Consider the following 21,728-nt stretch of genomic DNA (forward strand, 5'->3'; position numbering starts at 1 on the left):
TACTAGCCCTTAAAAAAAAATACTACATTATCTGCAAGCCAAAAAAATAAGCATATTTTTAAGATACCAAAAAATAAGTCCCTTCAAAACTGGCTCAAAAATCATCTCCTTGAAGTTTTCTCCTTTTGTCCCAATCAAGTTAATCATCACCTCCTCTAGGCTCCCCTCCTACATCATACATCTGTCTAACGCAATCTGCCTCGGGTGCTGGGTTAGCTGTAGTGTCATATGTGTGTATATATAAACTCCTGGAAACCAAAGAAAACCTCTCCTTTAAAAAAAAATTTTTTTTAAATCTTTGTCCCTATCTCAGTACTTGCTACATATGAGATGCTGATAAAAGTGCTGAACTGAATATATCAAAGGCAGGTTTCCCTAAAGAGGGCCTTAAACTTGAAAACACAAACTCACTCTTCTGCCACGTCTCAGCAGACGTTTATTCAAGGCCTCCTGGGTTCTGGCAGTGGAAGGACGCATGCATGGAGCCTGGGACACAAACACGAATATAAAAATGTCTCTACCCTCAGAGAGCTTCCTCTCAGCAAAGGGAGGCAGACGGTCCCCCATCACATGCTCGTCAGAGGCCAAGTGTGACAATCCTACAGAGATGCTCTCTGAGGGGAGCGTATGTTTTCAGACAGTGCCTTGGACAGAAAGAGCCATATTCTTGGGAGGAGATTCTGAAAGGTCTTTCACTTCTCTTATGAAGAAACCTGATATATAAAAAGAATTCTTAACATATTTACTGGATTCTTCTTGCAAATCACAGTCTTGAGCAAAGAAATGGCCAAGAAACGGGAGCTCATCATTCACGACCTCCAAGGGTCGCCTTTGTCCACCTGGTAGAAGGCCAAATGGAGAGAGGGAACTGACGTCTTTGAGGCTGGGTAGCCTCCGTCCCTGTCCTCGTGTCCCCTATATAATTTGGCAAATATGTTATAAAATGCAGGACTGGAATTTAGCATTTAGTATTTAGTCTGGAATTGATTTCAAGTGGGCTGGAAATTCAAGTGATCAAGATGGTGGGAAAGCTGTAAAAGACTAAAACTCAGTTCGGTTAAATCAATCTAGGAAAAATACATGAGTTGTAAGAGGCTTCAGGTTAAAAGGTGTTCTGTACGAGATGCTGACTAACTGCTTCCTACAGAGATTCGGCATTAAGCACTGTTGATGTGCGAAGCTGTGCTGAGTAACAGAGAGAGAGAGGATGAAACAGTCCTTCCTTCCAGGCGCTGGACAAGATACACCAATGAGTAAGTAAAATACAGCGATATACTCACCACAGAGGCCTAAATAAGAGACAACAGCACCCACAGGAGATAGTGATCTCCTCTGACTAAAGTATGGGAAAATACCTGGTCATGCCTAATCGTTATTGGTAGTAAAAGAGGAGTTTTCATGTGAGACACTCTGGATACTTCTCAAATTAGCTGATTTATAGATGATAAAGAGAAAAATCATTCAACAAACATTTGGTTGCCTACCTTGTACTAGAAATGGCTGAGTTGCCATTATTGAAGAATATAAATATACACATAAATATGTATATCCTGACACCCCTATATATTTATTATTGGTCATTTAAAATGCAAAAGTCCAGAGTTTCCATAGATTCCGCTGCTCCAAAAGATGAGCATGGCATATGCCTGGTCTCTGAAAGATGTGACAGCAGAACTTTCCACTCCTGCCTAACAGACAAGTAGAAGACAACTGTGACAAAATGCTACACTCGCTGAGGCCGTCTCGCTTTAATGTTGCCATGACAGAGAAAGCTGCAAAGCCCCAAGCAGCTTTGAAAAGGCTGGAAAATCCCTAAGCAGATCTCAGTGGTGTCAGAGTCTCTAACGGCCCCCTTAGATGCATCCTCAAGCCTCAAAGGACCGATACTTTTAGTCAGAGTTTTCAGCATTTCGTGTGGAATAAATCTTTTCTTCTGCAATTGGTAAAACAACTGTCTAGCTTTTGAGAACCTAACTTCCTGTCAGACCTTGTCACGGTTCAATACTGCCAGATATCTAGAAAGCCTATACATCGATTTTTCTTCTGTCCCACAGACATATGAGCACACACTCATCCATAACATTTGGACTGTCTTGAGGAAGCCTCCACGGCTCCTGTGAGCAGCTGTTCGTTTCTACACAGAAAAAATGACTGACACGAGATTCTGCTTCATCTTCTGGTTTTATGAGGAGCATTTACTATAAAGGGTAATGAGCAAAGATCATCAGGCCTCGCTCTTCTCAGAACCATCTATCATATAGCCAAAGCAATCTGCCCGCTCCACTCAGGGCCCACTGAACAGCATTACCCGAGCCGCTGAGCTGGGTTTATTTTAGCTTCTGATCAATACTTACCAGTAAGGTGAAGCTGTGTTCCGGCAGCATCCCATACTGTTGGACAAGCTTTTCCCGGGTCACGCTGGGGAGCTCGGGCAGCTGCTCCCGAATCCGGTCAATATCGATCACTTGCTGCGGGTCTGCGCCGGCGGGCAGAGACTCAGTGTCGTAGAGCAGCAGGGGAGGGAGGTTGGGTTCGGGCATAAACCTAGGCAGAGAGAGGAGACCAGGGCCTGACTCTGAAGCATTTGGTTTAACAAGAAAAAAAAAATCTATCAGTAATACGAAAGTTTCTGTGTTTAGATGCCATGTTACTTGCAAATATTTTCTAATGTCCTGTATTATCAACTCTTCCTGGCTCCCAGGAACTAGTTTCTGCACGAGTGTAAATTACAGGTCAAAGCCACCACATCTGCCACTCTCCATGCTTACGAACTCGTGATGAGTGGAAAAGGCACAACACAAGGTGGATGCCACACTGTGATTTGTAATTGTGGATAAAGCATGTATTAGTAATGATGAGCTCGAAAAAAGAAGACCAAATGAGAACCACTTACTTATTAGGGAGAAAGATGACTTTCCCCCATTTTTAAATTTTCACTATTTTTAATAGTATTTGAGTAATAAGCAAAAGTCAAAAGAAAAATAAATACTTTCCTTTTTGATAAGTGGAAGAAACGAACAGATTTTGCTGAAATAAGATGTAGAAGCTAGTGAGGAGGGAGGCAGGGAGGAATAAGTGGAGCACAAGGGACTTTTAGGGCAGTGAAACTATTCAGTACGACACTGTAATGGTGGATATGTGTCATTAGACATTTGTCAAAATCCACAGAATGTACCACGTAAACAGTGAACCCTAAGATAAACTATGGACTTTAGTTAATAATAAGGTATCAGTATCAGTTTATCAATTGTAACAAATGTACCACACTAAAGCAAGACGTTATTAGGGGAAACTTGTGGAGCTGGGTGGGTGGGAGGAGGTAGGAGTTTATGGGGACTCTGTAATTTCCACTCACTTTTGTTGTAAACCTAAAACTGCTCTAAAAAAAATAAAGTCAATTTTAAAAAATGTGGAAGCTACACCACTGCATACAATTTTATGAAACAAAGATGTCTCTCCCTCTGTTCTGTTCTAGCACTAACATTTTCTCTCTGCCCACACTTGTCAAAGGGCTAATGGAGAAGCAGGTCATGCAGAACAAACGGTGGCTCCAAGGTAAGAGATTAGAAATGAGAGCAACCCATCACCTGACGGAAGATCTGTGTTACCCGTCAGCCGACTTGCGAAGGCAAGAGGAAACCAAAGGGAGGCTTCCTGAATCCCACCATCTATTAACCTGAGGAGTCGAGCTGACGCCACCAACTAAGCTAAAAGCCAAACTCCATGCTTAGCAAGAAAGCATAAAAACAGAGTAGGGGCAAAACTGAAGAACAAAGAAGTCTTGGGAAGTACAGATTGAATCTAGAATTTCACAGCAACTAAAATAATCTTGACTTTGACAGACGCAGGAGAGGAGGCCTGGAACTGAAGTTCACGCTAAGGTTTCTGTGCCTCTTCTTCCCACATCATGATGCTACATTTGTTCCTCATTGACAGCAATAGTTGCACTTGCATCTTCCTGCACTTCACAAAGGAAAGGTGGGCTAACCTCAACAACAACTCTGTTGCTTAAAACTTCAATCTTTGCAATCGGCTAAACTCAATGGGGAAAAAACAAAAGGTACAGTTTATCTTAAGCCTATCCTTACTATTTGTTTTATTTCTGGGTCTCATATTAAATCCAATTTGTTTAATTTATCAATTAAATAGCATCAATTGACGTTTGAAGGGAAATGCTGTTAACTTACACATCTCTTTTTTCATGGAACATCAATCAGTATTTTACCGAATTTGTTACTGATATAAGAATAAGAACAGCCTAAGCCCCATGCTCAATTGCTATCCTTTTAGCTCAATTATAACAAGTCTGACACAGAGGTGATGAGTGAACAAATGTCTTCCAATAGTTGAATCCCATCAAATAAGGCATTCTGAGGCCACCAAATCAAGAAAATATTCTTTCTATCTCTCAGTACACACATAAAATAGGAGGTCTAGATTCTCCATCATGCAACAACAACGAAAAGTGCTTCCTAAAAACTACCCAGGATCATTACGTTGATCTGTAAGTAGATTTGAAATATGTCCCTGACCCCAAATACAGAATGGTATTTTGACAAGAGGAGTAACCACCTGTAGTCTTGTTTTCCTTCTTTGTCTCTCATCGGTATGGTGCACCTACGATGGATAAATAAGAAAACATTAAACATTGCATGCAGCATTGGCTAGTGTGTCTACACAGAGCGGGCTTCCCTACAATAAAGGACATGGGTAAATTCAAGCTCTTCAGCCTTCCTTGGGAGACACTTACACAACCATATTAAAAAACAACATTAAAAAAGGAGAAATATTTAGAAAGATAATGAAAAAAAGAAAAAGGGAGAAAAGAAAATTCTTCAACCCTTCCAGCTTTTAACCAGCTCAAACTCTATGCTTTTGAGCTTTTTTCAGTCTTCTGCTAAAAGTATAAAATCCTCAAAATTGAGAGTTAGAGAACCAGAGTCACAGTTATCTAAACAGAAAAAGGCACATCTACAACCAGCTCTAAGCTTTCCTCTACCTCTAGCTTAAACTGGTAGAGCTTAAGTATGATAGAATGTGAGGAAGTAAAAATTCTTGCCAAAAAGCAGGTAAGCTGAAAGCAAGGGAAGGCCAGTAGCTAAGACTAAGCGCTTATGTACGAGTCTGGTCCAGTTTAAAACTCTTACCAGCCCTCTTACGAGGGTATATTATATCCCTGTGGGGTACAGTATTTTCCTAATTTTCCTAATAAGGAAACCAAATTGCAGACAAGCTAAATACCTTCTTCAAGGGTACACGGCTGGCCTGTAGCACCCAGCTGTATTCAAGATGCCCATCAGTGCAAACTCACCCCAGCTTGGAATCAAATGAGCGAGTTTCATTTAGAATTTCACCTCCATTCTCAAGTTCATTGATTTGTCTCTGAATTTCATAGTCTAAGAAAAACAAAGCAATTTAGTACCATATTTTGATTCTTTTCATCTAGTCAAGCAATAATTAGAAATCTTTTTCAATCTTTAAGTCAAGAAATAATTGAGAGAGCTGTTTATAATAATTCTTCCCTTATGTGCTTGCTTTCTTCTCACTCACAGAACAATGGTGCTAGAAAAGGCCTTTTAGGAAGCTCTGCTCCCTCACTTTTTGAGAAAACTCAGGTTCAGACAGCTCAAGCAACCCAGTACAGATTATACAACTTGGCAGAAGAAGGGCTGGGACCCACACCGAGGCTTCGTGACCCCACATCTAGGACCGTTGCCCGCCTATCAAGAGTTCTTATCTTGGGATCCATGGATGGGCTTCAGGGGGTTCTGGGACCTCCTGAAATTATATACAAAATGTGAGTGTGTGCATATGTACATTTTTGGAGAGAGAGAGTCCAGAATTTCCATTGTAGTTTCAAAGGGATCTCTGACCCCAAATGATTAGGAGCCACAGCTCTATGCCATGTTCTCTCACCCTCAAACAAGGCAGACTGTGGTAATCAAAACATCGCCACAACTGCTAAGCTCCTTTATGAAAACAGCTTTAGCCTCCCTTGTAATTCCGCCCCCCCATCACGTACCACCTTCCCTTGCCCAAATCCAAAGTCTTTCATCTGAGCTCATAAGAAGCAGCAACACCAAAACATCTTAGTTTTTGCTCCTCATCTCCCCCTCTCCAATGCTTTCTTCAACTGACATGAGGTGATGGCTAAAAGGCCTGGTGTAGGGAGAGAAACGGGGGGTGGGCGGTGGGAATTATAGGCTTGGAGAATTAAGCCCATAATAGTAAAGCTTTGGTTCTTCCAGTCTGAGTCAGACCACAGGTAGAATTCTATCTCAGACTATTGCTCCAAAGGGTACTTCATAGGACAACTGAAGGTTAGGGACAGCCAAAAATAGGCAGGAGTCTCCTTCATAACTCATCATGGATGAATCTACCTAAAATCTTGTTGCTTGTCTGTTTTTTGAGGTTAACGTCACCACCTCTTAGAATATTGAGTCCCAGAACACTGAATATCTACTAGTGAAGTGGAACTTTCTTCCATTCGTTCAGGCTTCCCCTTCACGAACTTGGACTGGAAGGGTTTTCCCTGACCCAACCTTCCATGGCTTCAGAAGCACGGACTGCGTCTCCTTTTGGAGACAGAAGCATGTCTTCATATGGGACCATCCCCTAACCCTTCCCCTCCCACATATTATCCCTTTGACCATTTTAATGCCTTTGTCCTAAAAATTTGTAGACTCAGAATGTCTTCACTGAGCCTGGTAGATCATTTCAGGTTCAGATAATACGGTTTTATACCAGACTAGAAAATCTTTTCTGTATTGTTTTTAATACTTTTCTTGACAAGATCCGGGACTCTACTCAACATTTTGGCTGTAGCAACACATTCAGTTGTCTTGTGGTCTGTGCACCTCAAAGGGGTGACTTTAAATTCTACCTCCTCTCTTCCTCTCTAGAGCCCTCTGGTTTTAAAGAATATTTTTATTCTCTGAGATGTCTTCCCCTCAGATTCACAGTCAGCAATTCCTGTAGGACTGCCCCAGATGTTCATCTCGCTCAACTGTTCTATTTTAATTATTATTATATATTTGTTAACACTGAAATACCCACAGCATGTACTCCAACAAGACCAATACTTGATTACATAGTCGCATACAATCTATTAGCAAAAACAGTAAAGAGCAGAAAAACATATTGACCAATTAGGTCAAATTGTGGCCAATCTATAATGAGAAAATATGACATTATAAAGTTCAGGCTCATCAGAAAGAATGTGGTAAGTGGAAAAACAGAGCTACAGTATTTTGCAGATCCTCCAACAAAGAGGTGGAGTCTATTTCCCCTTCCCTTGAGTCTGCTTTGAATTCAATCTGCTTTGACAGACTATCCTGGAAGAGACACTGTGTGAGTTCTAGAGCTTTGGACTCAAGAGGCCTTGAGGCTTCTGCCTTCATCCTCCTGGAATGCCCCACTGCGAAAGAAGGCCCCGGCTAGGCAAGCAAATGAAGAAAACGAGGCAGACAGAGACACCTAGCAGACCCGCAGTACCAATGCCCCTACGTGTGAGTGAGGTCATCTTAGATCCTCTGTTTCAGCTGAGCTGCCAGCTTCCCACAGCTACATGAGTGAGCTGAGGCAGGACTAGCAGAAAAACCACCCAATCCAAAGAACTGTGAAAACTGAAATGGTTACTATATAAGCCACTAAGGTTTGGGGTGGCTTGTTACATAGCAAAAGATAACTGATACAAAGAGGTACATCAGGAATAACAGCTGATATTCACCTATTGCTTTGGCCAAGAACCTGGCACTGTTGAGATTCTTCACTTCAGTTCGAACGCCCAAAGGCTCTCCAGGATGATGCACAGATATATTGGCATCCACTCTCAACTGGCCCTCTAAAAGGAAAGAAAAAAGGCAACTCTCTAGAAATTCTTTTAGGCAACATGGTCTTTTTAAGGTAAAACAGTGTCCAGGCAAGCAATATCTAACTCTACTTGCTGTTTGTATGGTTGGTCCTGAAGTACATGGCTGGTACTGCTGTCCACTGAAGAGAATTACAGTCCCAAGGCATTGGGGCATTTGTGTGTGTATCTGTGTGTGTGTTTGTGTGCGCTTCTGCACAAGCAGGAAAGAGGAGAAATTTTGGATTTACCAGCTGGGGAAATCTAATTTCTTTTGTGCCAAATAAGAAAAACAACACTGTTAAAATGGAGATTTACTCTGCAGTTTTATTCTGAAGTTTTTTTCAAAGTGTCAGAGCTGGGTTGGGGGGAGGGCCTCGGAAATGATCATCTGATAACCCTACACTGCTCTCCAATGGAATGTGGATTTCCAACAGCGATTCCAGGAGATTTATAAGAGAGTCCTTGAGAATTTACAGCTCAAGGGCAAGAGCCAGAACCCTGGGCTTTTTCCTTCCTCGTCCTGCAGGTACTGTAATCTCTTCCTTCCACAAACATGACTCTGAATCCTTCCTGATTGCTGAGGATTTGCCGCAGCAGACAGTGCTGGTAGGCAGAGAGTCTGTGGGGGGCCGTCCCCATCCTGGACCTTCTCCGACCCCGAGAGCCCCCTCAGATTAGGAGCCATAACCCCTAAGGAAGCAAGCGGTTTGTGGAGGGCACTAAGAGGCCCTTGAGGAGAAGGAGGCAAAATCCCAAGACAAACAGGGAGATGAAGATAAGAAATAATCACGTTTTACACCCTACAAGGTAAAGCTCAAATTCTCTATTCTCCAATTTCGATTACAATATTTATACTAAGACAGAACACAACACAATGAGAAGACAAACTGCTGGATTTTTATTTTCCTGGGCAGGTTTTTAAACTAAAAAGTAATCTGACAAACCGGGATGTTTTGATGAGCTGAATAAATAAATTCATTTTCCAAGATTCCTCAGCAAAAGCATATTAACATAATAAAATAGTATACATAAATTCCACGCCAAGAAAAGGAGACCCTTGGAGGTCGTCTCTGTCATTCCTCCACGGCTGAATGGGGGAATGGCGGTCTCCCCAGAGCTTGAGGAGGAGCTCCTCCTCTTGAGGTCTAAGGAGGCTGCCGGCCGCTGCTTGCCTTGCTCTCCACTCCTTCCCTCAGAAAAGGGAAAGAGCTCACCCACCCTCGGCTCCAACTGCCACCCATGCCAACAGTCAGGGAAAAGGTGACTTTTGGTCCAGAAAATACTCTAGCGTGGACTTCTAAACATTTTTTATGAAATCCTGTAGCACCTTTGGGACAATTTGTGCTTACCCGCATCTCAAGAAGTCCCCACCACTACTAACATCACCAGATTCTTGGTCTAGGAACCTTCTGGTCATCTTCTGCTTCTGTTTTCTTTACCCTTTATATCCAAACTGACAACTAGATCCTATCAGTTCTTCCCTTCAAACATCCCTCATATCTGGCATTTCCTCTCCATTTCCACTGCTGCCACCCTCGCCTGAGGAACTTCAGGCCCTGGTTACAGAAGAGCATCCTGACTTAACACCGCAAGCCCTCCTTGTCCAGTCACCTACAACGTGGCTATGACTTTAGCCTGCTATAACATGGTTTTCATCATTCCTGTTGCTTGCTCAAGTGTATAGCCAGCTCCTGCTGGATCATCTCATCTCCCCTGCTTGGTATTCAAGAGCCCTCATCTGGTTTTCGTTGACATGACCCACATTTTCTACTACTCATTCCATGAGAAAGCTCTCCTTTAATCAGAGGAGCTTTCTGCATACAAGACCCTGTCTACTCTGCTGGCTCCTGTACATTCTCTTTATCAGTGTTACTGTCCCTTCTTCAACCTCTGCTCAAGCTTCAAGGTCTCACTTAATTGTTACCACCTTCTCCTCCTAGAAACTCATATCCATAAGCTAGCCACCACTAGTGGCTCCTCTGAATTATTAGAATATACACAATGAATACCACAGAATTTAGCACATGACTATAGTCTTTTTTGAATTAATCTTATCTTTAAGACCAGAATGGAAGGCCCTTGAGGACCCAGATTTTAAATCTTTTTTTAAATCTCCACCTCTCTTGCCTTAAGTTATCTCTTCTCCTACTCTTCTCTCCCACATCAGTCATTAATCTCTCTTTCTCAGCATTACTTCTTTTTCTTTTTGCAGGGGAAGATTCGCCCTAAGCTAACATCTGTTGCTGATCTTCCTCCTTCCCCCACCCCCCTCCCTGAGAGTCCCAGTACATAGCTGTGTATAGTTGTAAGTCCTTCTAGTTCTTCTATGTGAGTGGCTGCTACAGCATGGCTACTGACAGATGAGTGGTGTGGTTCTATGCCCAGGCCACCCAAGCAGAGCGTGCCAAACTTTAAGCACTAGGCCCATCAGGGCTGGCACTCAGCATTACTTCTGATATATACATATGCAATAGGATTTCTCATTAAAAAAACAAACCGAAAACCAAAAACCTACTCCCTTGAACCCAATTCTCTCCTCATCAGTTATTCAGCTATGGTTTCTCTGATTTTCTTTTCAGCAAATCCTCTTGAACAAGTTTTGTTTGTTAGTTAGTTTGTTTCTTGCACATATTGTCTCCACCATCTCACCTCCCATTTACTCCTAAACCCACTTCAGGTTGGCTTCTATGCCCAGCTCTCTGAAAATGCCTCGTCAAAGTCACCAAATCCAAATCCAACGCAGGATACCTTGTCTTCACCTCAGCAGCATGTGACATACCAACTAATCCTGCCTTCTTGAAATATCTTCCTCTCTCAGCTGCTGAGATTTTATGCTCTCTTGGTTTCTCTCCTATCTCCCTGGACACTCTATTTCCATTTCATTTGCTGGTGTTTTCTTTCCCATCCAAACTCAGGACTGTCTTCTTCATTTACTCTCTCTGTAGGGGTACATGGTTTTAAATACATACAATCCATGTGCTGATAACTCCTAAATTTCTCTCCTCAGCCCAGACCTCTGCTCTGAGCTCCACACTGACTTTCAATATCTACTTGACACCACCTCTTGGAGGTCTCACAGGTATTTCAATTTCTAAAACTAAATCCTGAGTAGCCCTTCTACAAAGCCATTCTTGTCCTCATCTTCCCAGTTTCAGTAAATAGCATCACCATTTAGCTTCCCAAACTTCCTTGAAGGCATCCTTGATTTCTTCCTGCCCCTTGCCTTCCATACTGTTAACAAACCCTGTTATGTCTAAAAGCCATCTTGAATCTACTCATCTTGATCTCTCCACCTTCACTGACACCAGCCCTGTCCACACCCTCTTTCATCTGAACTATTGCAAAAGCTTCTTAACTGGCCTCCTTGCTCCTACTCTTACCCTTCTGAAATCTGCTTTCCACAGAGCGGTTTTCTAAAACATTAAACAGTCCCTTGCTTAAAAGCCCCTCAATGACTTCCCACTGCACTTGGAATGACATCCAAACTTCTTACCAGCGTTGGTAATCTACCCCTTGCCTATCTTTTCTGACTTCTCTGATGCCACATTCCCCTGCTCCTTACGCCTCCGCTCCAGTCGGCTTCTTTACCTCTGTGACCTCAGAGCACATTCTGAGCTTTTTCTCCTCTCAGGGACTTTGCCTTGCTGCTCCCTGAGTGTCCATGCCCTAGTTCTACGCTGGCTGTGGCCTGGGGTCATCCTTCAGGTCTCAAATAAATGCTGCCTCCTCTGAAAGGCCTGTACCTTCCAATGTTATGCTTTATCATGGCACCCTATTTATTTCCTTAATGCACTTATCTCTATAATTGTTTTATTTGTTAATGTATCTTTCTCCCTTGTGAATATAAGCTCTGTGTAGCAGGAACAATGTCTTTTTCAGTGCTCTATTCAGAACCGAGAGCTGGGTCTGGCACACGGTACTTGTTCAATAAATTAATACCTTGTTGAGCGAGCCAAAACTCTGGTATTTTCCTGAACAATAAGCAGACCGGTTACTGTCTCACCGTAGGTTCCTGACAAGTTCTAAAGTTCTGTCTGAATAGGACTAATCTACAGCTGGAATCATCTCAAAGGCCCATTCAGCTCAAAGGAAACTTCCAAAGTCCACGGGGCTCTGCTCAACCAAATCCCAATACTTGGGAGACAACTTTTTTTTTTTTAATTGAGTTATTGATAGGTTACAATCTTGTGAAATTTCAGTTGTACATTAATGTTTGTCAGTCATGTTGTAGGTACACCATTTCACCCTTTGTGCCCACTCCCCACCCCACCTTTCCCCTGGTATCCACTAAACTGTTCTTAGTCCATAATTTTAAATTCCTCATATGAGTGGAGTCATACACAGATTGTCCTTCTCTCGCTGGCTTATTTCACTTAACATAATTCTCTCAAGGTCCATCCATGTTGTTGCAAATGGAATGATTTTGTTCTGTTTTGCAGCTGAGTAGTATTCCATTGTATATATGTACCACATCTTCTTTATCCATTCGTCTGTTGCTGGACACTTAGGTTGCTTCCATGTCTTGGCTATTGTAAACAGTGCTGCAATAAACATTGGGGTGCATAGGACTTTTGGGATTGCTGACTTCAAGCTCTTTGGATAAATACCCAGTAGTGGGATGGCTGGATCGTATGGTAGTTCTATTTTTAATTTTTTGAGGAATCTCCATACTGTTTTCCATAGTGGCTGCACCAGTTTGCATTCCCACCAGCAGTGTATGAGGGTTCCTTTTTCTCCGCAACCTCTCCAACATTTGTTGCTATTAGTTTTAGATATTTTTGTCATTCTAACGGGTGTAAGGTGATATCTTAGTGTAGTTTTGATTTGCATTTCCCTGATGATCAGCGATGATGAGCATCTTTTCATGTGCCTATTGGCCATCAGTATATCTTCTTTGGAGAAATGTCTGTTCATGTCTCCAGCCCATTTTTTGATTGGGTTGTTTGATGTTTTGTGGTTGAGTTGCGAGAGTTCTATATATATTATGGATATTAAGCCTTTGGGGAGACAACTTTTTTTGAACTCAGGGAGCCTTGAATTGGACCTCACCTGCTTTTAAAAACGAAACCATCTTTCACAATTTAGAATTCTAATTTGGAAAGGGAATAAAAGCATGAATTTCAGTCTCTCCCAGAGAAGACCATACTACATAAATGTCTGAGAGGAATCATTTAGTATCCTGCAGTGTTGAAAGAGAGTTCACTAGCCTGGATTCAAATACAGTATCAAACATTAACAAAAGACATTCTATCCAGGGAAGACAAAATACCTCTTAAACAAATTAAGTTAAATTGCCTCAAGTGCGCAAAAGCCTTACCAGTCAGGTTTACTTCAATGCATTCTGCAACACTGAGGGAGGGCCTTGGTTCACACATCACGAGAATGTTATTAAGCTCAATTTCTACCCTCCAGAAGTAGAGGTTTGTAACAGCAAAACTAAAAAACTATACCGCTGAGCACAGTGATATGGTGCAGTCACATATTTTTTTTCTAAAACACATTCACACATCAGAGATATAACATCGGGAGAGAAAACTGTTTCTGTAAACAGCAGGGGCCTGAGAAGTTAGTGAGAAGGTCTGTTAAGCTATCTCATTCTGATGGATGAATACTCTCCAGAACTTAAATAACAAGGTTTGACAAAAAAAATAATAATGTGACCAAATTTTATCAAACATATTTCACACAGCTTATTCATCCAAAATGAGTGGTGATTCCGCAGAAGTAATACTATTTATTCTTGTTAATAAAAGCACCCAACCTTGACTGAGCACAGGCCATCTGTCAGGACCTGTGAGCAATTTTATACACTTTACCACATTCATTCCCTACAATATAGCTTCAACGACAAAGCCACTTAGGCATCCTTTAGGCATTTCAAACTTCCATCCAACACGGAATTCCAGATTGCCATTCCTCTCCCAATCTTCCCTATCTCAGTAAAGGGTGACACCATCCAGCTGCCCCAACTCTATCTGAAGACTAGGATGACTTCCTTTCCTCTTTGGTGTCTTCCTTTAAAGTATAAGTACGGAAAGTGAGGCTCAGAGAAATCAAACACCTTGCCCAGGTTCCTTCAGCTAGACGTGTAGGCCAGGATTCCAACCCAGGTCTGGGACCTCAGCACCCTCAGCACCCATGCTTTGCTACACTGCCTCTCTAAGCCATTATCTATGGCTGTTATGACAGTGTCATCGCTGCCACTAGGAAGCAGTGTTGTTGCGGTGCTTAAAGAAAGGGCTCCTGGAGTCGGGCATACCTTGGATCAAATTCCAGCTCGGTCACTTCCTTGGGCAAATAACCCAACTTCTCTAGGCCTCAGTTTCCTACCTGTACAACAGGGATAATAATACCTATCTCTCAGGAATGTCATAAAGTTTAAATGAGATGATAAATTAATTTTAAAAAATGTTTAGTGAACCAATGAGCACTACTAAATGTTCAAACTGGCAGATATCATTATCATGGAAATATTTAGTACGTCTACATCAAGTACACATTCAACTCAAGAGACTGCCTTGAGGATCTCAACAGTGGCAGACATCCACTGAGAAGGAAATGACTTTTGGAACCTGGGCTGAGCTGGTCCATGCTCATTAGCAAAACTATCAGGAACTCACTGAATCACAGCCCAGAGCAATGTAAGAGTCATTCCAAAGCATGCTGGGGGTCCACGGGTCCTCCCTAGGGTGGTCCTCAGTTCCCAGGCTGCAGTCTCCACTGCTGACACACAGTGGTCCTACGGTCGGTCATGGGACAGCAGAATGAGCAAAGGGCTCGGGGCAGATAAAATGCTAACAGCATAAAAGCTGGACCCCCACAGACTCCAGGCAGACCTTCAATCCCCAGAGCACTGTATAACAACCAGAGCAACTCTGCTGCTGTGCTAGGGGCAAAGCTGTTGGATTTGTATTTAAAAGCAACAAAAAGTGTCACAACAAATGCGATTTAATGAACCCTCTCAGCTGTCACTGACTGATGAGTTCTTGCGTTATGGTTTATTTCTTGGCAAGGTCCCAGATGGGACTATTTCTCAGCTAACAGGTGGCCTGTTTATTATTCCATAAGTTTGGTAGGAAACAGTTATTTTGAGGAAGAATGGAATAATAAAAACTTTTTTAAAGCAACAGAGAATCAACACTCAGTGCATAAATGGATAGCCATTCAAACTGCCCATATTTCATTTATGTTCTGGGGGTAAAAAAGCAGCATGAGCCATAAACCTAAAATGGAGAGCGCTTTTATTCTAAAACAGAGCCTCACTTCTATAACACAAATTTGTAGGCAGCTAACCTTTACACCACTCAAACTTATGTGGCTGTGTTTTTCCAGTCTTTGGCTTAAAGAAGATAGCAAATCAGCAAGTTCTGTCTCCAAATTCAACTTGTACCAGGGCTCTGATGTTACAATTTGTTGCTTGTAAGACGTCCCATGTGACAAATGTGGCATTAGAAATTCAGAAGTCCCTTTGTAACATGCAAATATATTATGAGACATAGAAAGGTTGGTAAATAGCATTATAAACTGGTAGAGAGATGAAGCATCATAATCACTGGTATTTACTTGCACCCACTGGACCACTTATGATGGTTAATTTTATGTGTCAACTTGACTGGGCCATGGGGTACCCAGATATTTGGCTGAACATTATTCTGGGAGTGTCTGTGAGGGTGTTTCTGGATGAGATTAACATTAGAATGGTAGACTGAATAAAGCAGATTGCCTTCCCATTGTGGATGGGCCGCATTCAATCCGCTGAAGGCCTCAATAGAAAAAAAGGCTGAGTAGGGGGTAATTTGCTCTCTCTACTTGTCTTGGAGCTGCAACATCAGTCTTCTGCCTTCGGACTTTTACAGCATTGGCTCTCCTGAGTCTCAGGCCCTTGGACGTGGACTAGAACTATTCCACTGGCAATCCTGGAGCTTGCTCTCCTGCAAGAGCTCTCCTGCACTGACTCTCCCGGAGCTTGCTGACTGCACATCTTAGGACTTCTCAGCCTCCATAAGCACATAAGCCAAGTCCTTATAATAAATCTCTTATATATAAACACACATACGTATTTTTATAACACACACACACATTCTATTGGTTCTGTTTCTCTGGAGAACCCTCACTAACACACCACTGTACTGAGTACAGATCAACAACTGCATATGCAGAACTTGTATCCTTCCTCCACTCTATCAGGGAGTGCTCTGCGGGCGGCAATTTTTAAAAAGCCCCTGGGAACAGAAAACAGTGGAAAACCATGGGAGAAATGAACTTCCAGGGACTTCAGGACCAGCAAGGCAGCATTAGGAAGGGACCAAGGCAGCGAGCCATGAAGAAACTGAGTTTGACCAATACTCAATCAATCTTTATATCCAGTTTAATCCAATGTAATCAATGATATCCAGTTTGCTTGGTCTCAAGGGTACAAGTATTTTTTTCTTTGTTTAATTTCTTACTATATTTCTACTGAACTTAAGATTTTATTTCAAAGTTAAAGTTTTGTGAAATCGTAACCTTAGCTTATAGTTGCTAGAATTTGGCTTCAGCTGTACATGGATGAAAATTCTACAAAAGATGGAAAAGAAAGAGACCTAACGGAAAAGCATCAAACAGCAAAAACCTGCCACCCACACAGCACTCACAAACTAAGAGTTATTCTGGGTAAACACAGCTTTTCCCTTCTAAGATGAAACTGTTCAAACACATTATTTTATTAATCCTCAACATTTTGATGCATGAAGCCAGCAGAAAGCATCTAGTCCTTTGCCTCGTAATCTCACCTTCTTGGGCTTAGTCTCTCTGCACTGTTGTTTGTGTGTTTACCATGGTTGGGTGCTCAGAAAAGAATCCAAGGAAAATTCTAAGAACAAACAAAACAAAACAAAACAAACAAGAGTGCAAAAGGCTGAAAAAAGGAGGTATACCACCTCAATGTAGCTGATGCAGAGAACAAAACTCCAGTGAGAAGAGAGCCTGGAAGCAGAAAGGGAGGAGGTAAAGGAGGAGGGACACAGCTCCTGCGGCTTCACCTGCCATATTTGCCTGGCTGGTCCCCAGGGCTTGAAGTATCAGCTGCAGCTCCCTGACTGCTGTTGCCGCCTCTTCTCCACAGGACATATCCGGCTCCAGGACCACTTCCAGCAGGCCAACTCCTACCAAAGAGAGGCAGGGTCAGTCTGACTGGAGCTCTCCAATTGGATCAGCAGATAAGTTAGGCCGAAGTCTCAGGAAAACCCTGCGTTACTGAAGGACTCTCAAAGTGGGTTCTAGACTCTGAATTGTTTCTCTCTTCCCCCTACATTTTGATTTTTAACTTTGGTTCATTTCTTTAAAGGCCACTTAAGATGTCCAGCTGTTGGGTCCGTGACTAGGTAGCTACATCTGCCTCATTTTAGGGGTGGATTATTAGCAAACCCAATAGTAATCACAGTTCAAGCCATGCTCTCTAATCAGCTATGCCAACACCAAAGCTGATATTTTCATCTCCATCTGTCACGTTCCTGGGCCTGTTTCCTCAATTGGGTTGGGAGAACTCTGGAGGAGAAGAGAGGTGGCTGGAAGGAAAAATAGCGGAAAATCTCCAAGCCTACCCGCCCTGTTCAAATCAATGAGCGTCTGAGAGCGCAGGTCATCGTGGAGGCTTTTGCCACTGTCTTGCTCCAGCTGGATCTGCTTGACCCTCGCTGTCTTGTTGATCACCTGACTCCGGTTCTTGCCTGCACAGAAGCTGTACACCAGGCTCCCATTCACAGCGATTGGGAGCCTTTGCTGGGTAATTTGGTAGCCTGCCTGCACACAAACATGGGTTACACAGTCATTAGTCCAGATATAAAAGCTAGGTCCAGTTTACTATTGCTTTTAATGTCACAAAACTACAGGCTTACTTAAAAACACAACACAACAAAACAAAAAGAAAAAAGGAAAAGGAGAAGAAAAATTAGTTTATGCACTGCAGCCATAATTTAGTCTGGCCTCTTCTGGCTTTTCCCATCCCCCTTTGCGTTCCCTGCAGCCCCCTACCCCCAATAATGATGCAACACACAACACGAATCTCATCTTCCTTACCAAAGTACCATTTTGGGGAATAACAATAATCTCACTGTCAGAGACCTCTAAGAAAAGAATTTATTGTTTCCACTTAGCTCATTAGCCTAAACCCCGCATCTGATTACTGGGCTCCTGACAGAACCCCCCTTATTGGGAAGTGCTGGCTAAGCATTCTGCCATCTACTCTCAGCGGGGCTGACAGCAGTTGCTGGTGCGCTTAAGCTTGTTTTGTTCCTGCTCTGTAAGCGAACCACGCATGCCAGCTGCCCTCCCTGACCCAACTTCCCTGCTCCTCTAGCCAAAAAACGCTGTGACACTCACACGCGGCTAATGGAAAGTACGCAGTACTGACATACTGATGGGTGTTGCAGGGAATCCCTCACCTCCTTCTAAGTGGAGAGGAAGAATTACTTTCAAATGACACACGCATCATCAACACACACTAAAGAGATGGCGGGTCAACACGGAGAACTGGAGAGAAAGAGAATAACAGCTGAAGCATCTGCAGCGTCTGTGGTCCAGACACTGTCCTCAGTGCCTTACCCCCTTTAATCCTCATGACAACCCTGTGAGGGAGGCACAGGGCCTTGCCCAAAGCCACAGAGCTAGTAAGTACTAACATCAGGATTTCAACTCAGATGGTCTAGCTCCAGAGTCTGCGCTCCTAGTCAGCAGGCCAGCATTTTTCAAACTCTAGCTGCATCTGAATCACTCAGCAGGCTAATCAAAACACAGACTGTCTGGCCCCACCTGACGAGTTTCTGATTCCGCAGGTCTGGGGAGGCACGTGAGAATTTATATTTCTAACAACTTCCCAGGAGATGCTGATGCTAGTGGCCTGGGGAACATACTTTGAAAACCACTGCATTAGGCCAACTCATTCCCCGGACTGAAATAGGAAGTCTCAATTTGTAAAAATTAAATTCTGAGCAGGGTTGTCAGAAAAAACACAGGATGCTCAGTTAAAGTCCAATTTGAATAATTTGAATAAATTGTTTATTCAGATAAACAACAAATACTTCTTTAGCATAAGTATGTTCCATGTAAGATTTAGCAAGACTAACCCTAGATTATCTGAGCTACCTGGGCTAGAAAGAAGAGAAAGCCACAGATAATCAAAACATCTCATTTTAGTCACATATTGGTCAGTCTCCCACCTTAACCAAACTGGTTACCACTTTTAAAGATGAAAAAACGCAGTTTAATTCTCTCCATCCTACTAAGCAGCATAATTTGCTAAAAGGCTGGCAGCCAGAGGGGAAAAGCAGCAGCAATTGGAGAATTCAGGTTCTAACTGCATTTTTATTTAATTTTACTCCTGCCCTCACCCATTAAAAAACAGCTCACCCTAATCTTCAGTTCAAGGAGAATAATGTGAAGCCACATTGTCACTACTGTTTTTCTAAATCTGAAGGAGGGCCATACTTACTATCAGAGGCTCAGATAGAATTAAACATTATTTTGGGAAACACACTCAACATCACAGTTTTGGTTCAGTTCAATATTATGAAAAATTGGCTGTAGTTCACACTTAAACAAACTTTCTAATTTTAAGGAGAAAGCAGGTTAATACTGGGTTTACTGCTCAGCCAATTACTGCTGTTAGTCAGGCTTCTGGTGCATGTTTCTGCTTATTAGTGTCCACTGATTTACCCCTTGTGAGATGACAGAAGTGTCTCCAACGGAGACAGTCCTATTATTAGGAACTTAAGCTTAAAAGAGGGACGCTCTCACTGTCTACAGAGCTACAGTATGCGTTTACCACGGCATCAGCCACAAAGTTAGCTTTTGTCCTAACAGGCAATTAGCAGCAAACACCACGGCTGGGCCGAGCCTGAGAACACTGGCGGCTTCTACTCCCCGTTCAATTATGAGCGAGCCACCAGAAGCATGAGGCTAAGGAAGGAGTCAGCAATCAGGACAATCACATCCAATCTAGCAAACGTCGGGGGGCACCTGCCTTCATCAGGGCTGGCCAGAAGTGCCCGCTGAGACGGACAGAGCTCTGACTGCAAACAGGAGAGGCACAGCCAGCCTCCCTTGCTCCAAACCCCCAGCACTGAGCATGCACAGAGGGCGGGTCACAAAGCATACTTACAGGGAGGTCTGCATAGAAGTAGTGCTTCCTGTCAAACAAGGACTTCTTGTTTATGCGGCAGTTCAGCGCCAGGCCTGTCATCACCGCCGCTTCTACGCACCTCCTGTTGAGAACCTATGGAAACACGACACACAGCTCCTCTCAGATCCACAGTCTGAACAAATGCTTCTCCCACACGCTGACATCCTCCCTGAATATTCAATTTGGCCTTCAACGGGCATTATCTCTGGTTCTCTGTGTGGGCAGCTCCAGTTCACAAGCTAACTCTGTCTCTCTGGAATCAGGAGAAGTTCATATAAAAAAGAAAATACATGCAGCGGTGGGTCACCCTGGGTACTTAATAAACTGCCACATCAGGGATCCTTTCCCCCAATACCTGACATCAAAGTTAACAGGGAAGGTCCCAGAAAAGCTCAGTAGAGTGGTTACTACATGGAATAAAGTTAATCTCACTCCCTCTGCAAGCAGAACAAGGAGCTGGTCAGAATACATGAGAGGCATTGATTCCTGAGAGGAGAGTCCAAGAGGCAGCTCACAAACAACATCAGTGAGGTTGGAAAACACCTTGACAGAGAAAGAATGAACTTCTGGAAACTACAGGGTTGTAGCCACTCCCTCAAAGCTAGGAAAGGTGGGATGCCTGCCTCCACGCTTTCAGTTCAGGCCTGGCCCAGCCCCTAAAAGTGGAGCCTGAGCAGGCCCTACGCCCTGACTCTCCCTGAGCTGCTGGTCCCTCCAGAGGCCCTCGGAGCTGAGGAGTTCCTCTGGATCCCACACTGCCCACTGTCAGGAGTGAATGACCAAGAAATGACTAGTAGACCCCCTAGCCCAAAAGGGTATGAACAGCTTTTAAGAACTCTGGGGTGGGGGTGGGGGTTGGGAATAAGACAGACAACTAGAGACAAGGAGAAAGGAGCATTAGGTTCTGGAGTCAGGTCCAAATCCCACTCCCGCTATGAATATACAGCTGCGTGACTGGAAGCCTGTTTCCTCATCTCTGAAACAGAGGTTTGATATCTACCTTGCAGAGTGGATAAAGTAACAGCTAGAACCTCTACTCTATAGTAGGAATTCAATAGAGCTCATTCTCCCCACTCTACTTGGGGGAAATTTTTGAGGACATTGTGCTCGCTGATGAAACATATTTCTATTTTTTATTAGAATATTTATGATGTTCTTTAGTATATTTAGTATATTATTATTTCTATAGGGCTTTCCAGTTAAGCATTTTCACATCCACCATTTTAATTCACCCTAACGGCAACCCTGTAAAGAAGGAATTCATAGTATTCCACTATTTCAGAAAAAGAAAAAACCAAGACCCAGAGAGACTGTAAGACTCGCCCAAATCACAGAGCTGGCAAACAGTCAAGCCAGCTCTAGAGTTCAGGCGCCTTTGCCTAAAGGGAGGCAAAGAGAATCCCTGGGGGTCGGGGACGGGCTCTCCGGCCTGGGACGATGAGTGTGTCGCCCTGACAGGCATAACTTGTTGATCAAACACAGAGATTTTAAAAACAAATCTATACAACAAAATGTAAGAGGCATTTCTACTTATTGTAGTATACAACCCCCAAAAGAAATCCCAAACAGCAAAACTCCCTCCTGGTAACAACATCACATACTTTTTAGGGAAGCCAGGTTACAAAATGGAGCCATCTTACAGCTTCTGTTCGGAGTTCTTCATTTTAGGCCGAATAATACTATCAGTTCTGCAGTAAGAACGGTTTTCATGAGAAGATG

At 43.0% G+C, this 21,728-nt stretch overlaps 1 protein-coding gene across 3 annotated transcripts in view; it reads right to left on the bottom strand.

The window, feature by feature from the left end:
* Positions 1-21,728, bottom strand: part of GATB (glutamyl-tRNA amidotransferase subunit B) — a 76,367-nt gene that overhangs the window by 27,521 nt on the left and 27,118 nt on the right. For 2 of the 3 annotated variants that reach the window (XM_014853554.3, XM_044767113.2), the window contains exons 3-9: positions 19,989-20,102; positions 17,434-17,632; positions 16,873-16,995; positions 7,730-7,843; positions 5,312-5,396; positions 4,573-4,617; positions 2,355-2,544 (exon numbers count right to left, since the gene is read on the bottom strand). In XM_014853554.3, the coding sequence (XP_014709040.3) occupies positions 2,355-2,544; positions 4,573-4,617; positions 5,312-5,396; positions 7,730-7,843; positions 16,873-16,995; positions 17,434-17,632; positions 19,989-20,102 (870 nt within the window). The remainder of the gene's footprint in view (positions 1-2,354; positions 2,545-4,572; positions 4,618-5,311; positions 5,397-7,729; positions 7,844-16,872; positions 16,996-17,433; positions 17,633-19,988; positions 20,103-21,728) is intronic. The other variant, XM_070504909.1, reaches the window with a different exon arrangement.

The sequence above is a fragment of the Equus asinus genome, chromosome 3 (assembly GCF_041296235.1).
Source record: "Equus asinus isolate D_3611 breed Donkey chromosome 3, EquAss-T2T_v2, whole genome shotgun sequence".
In the NCBI taxonomy this organism is placed as follows: Eukaryota; Metazoa; Chordata; class Mammalia; order Perissodactyla; family Equidae; genus Equus; species Equus asinus.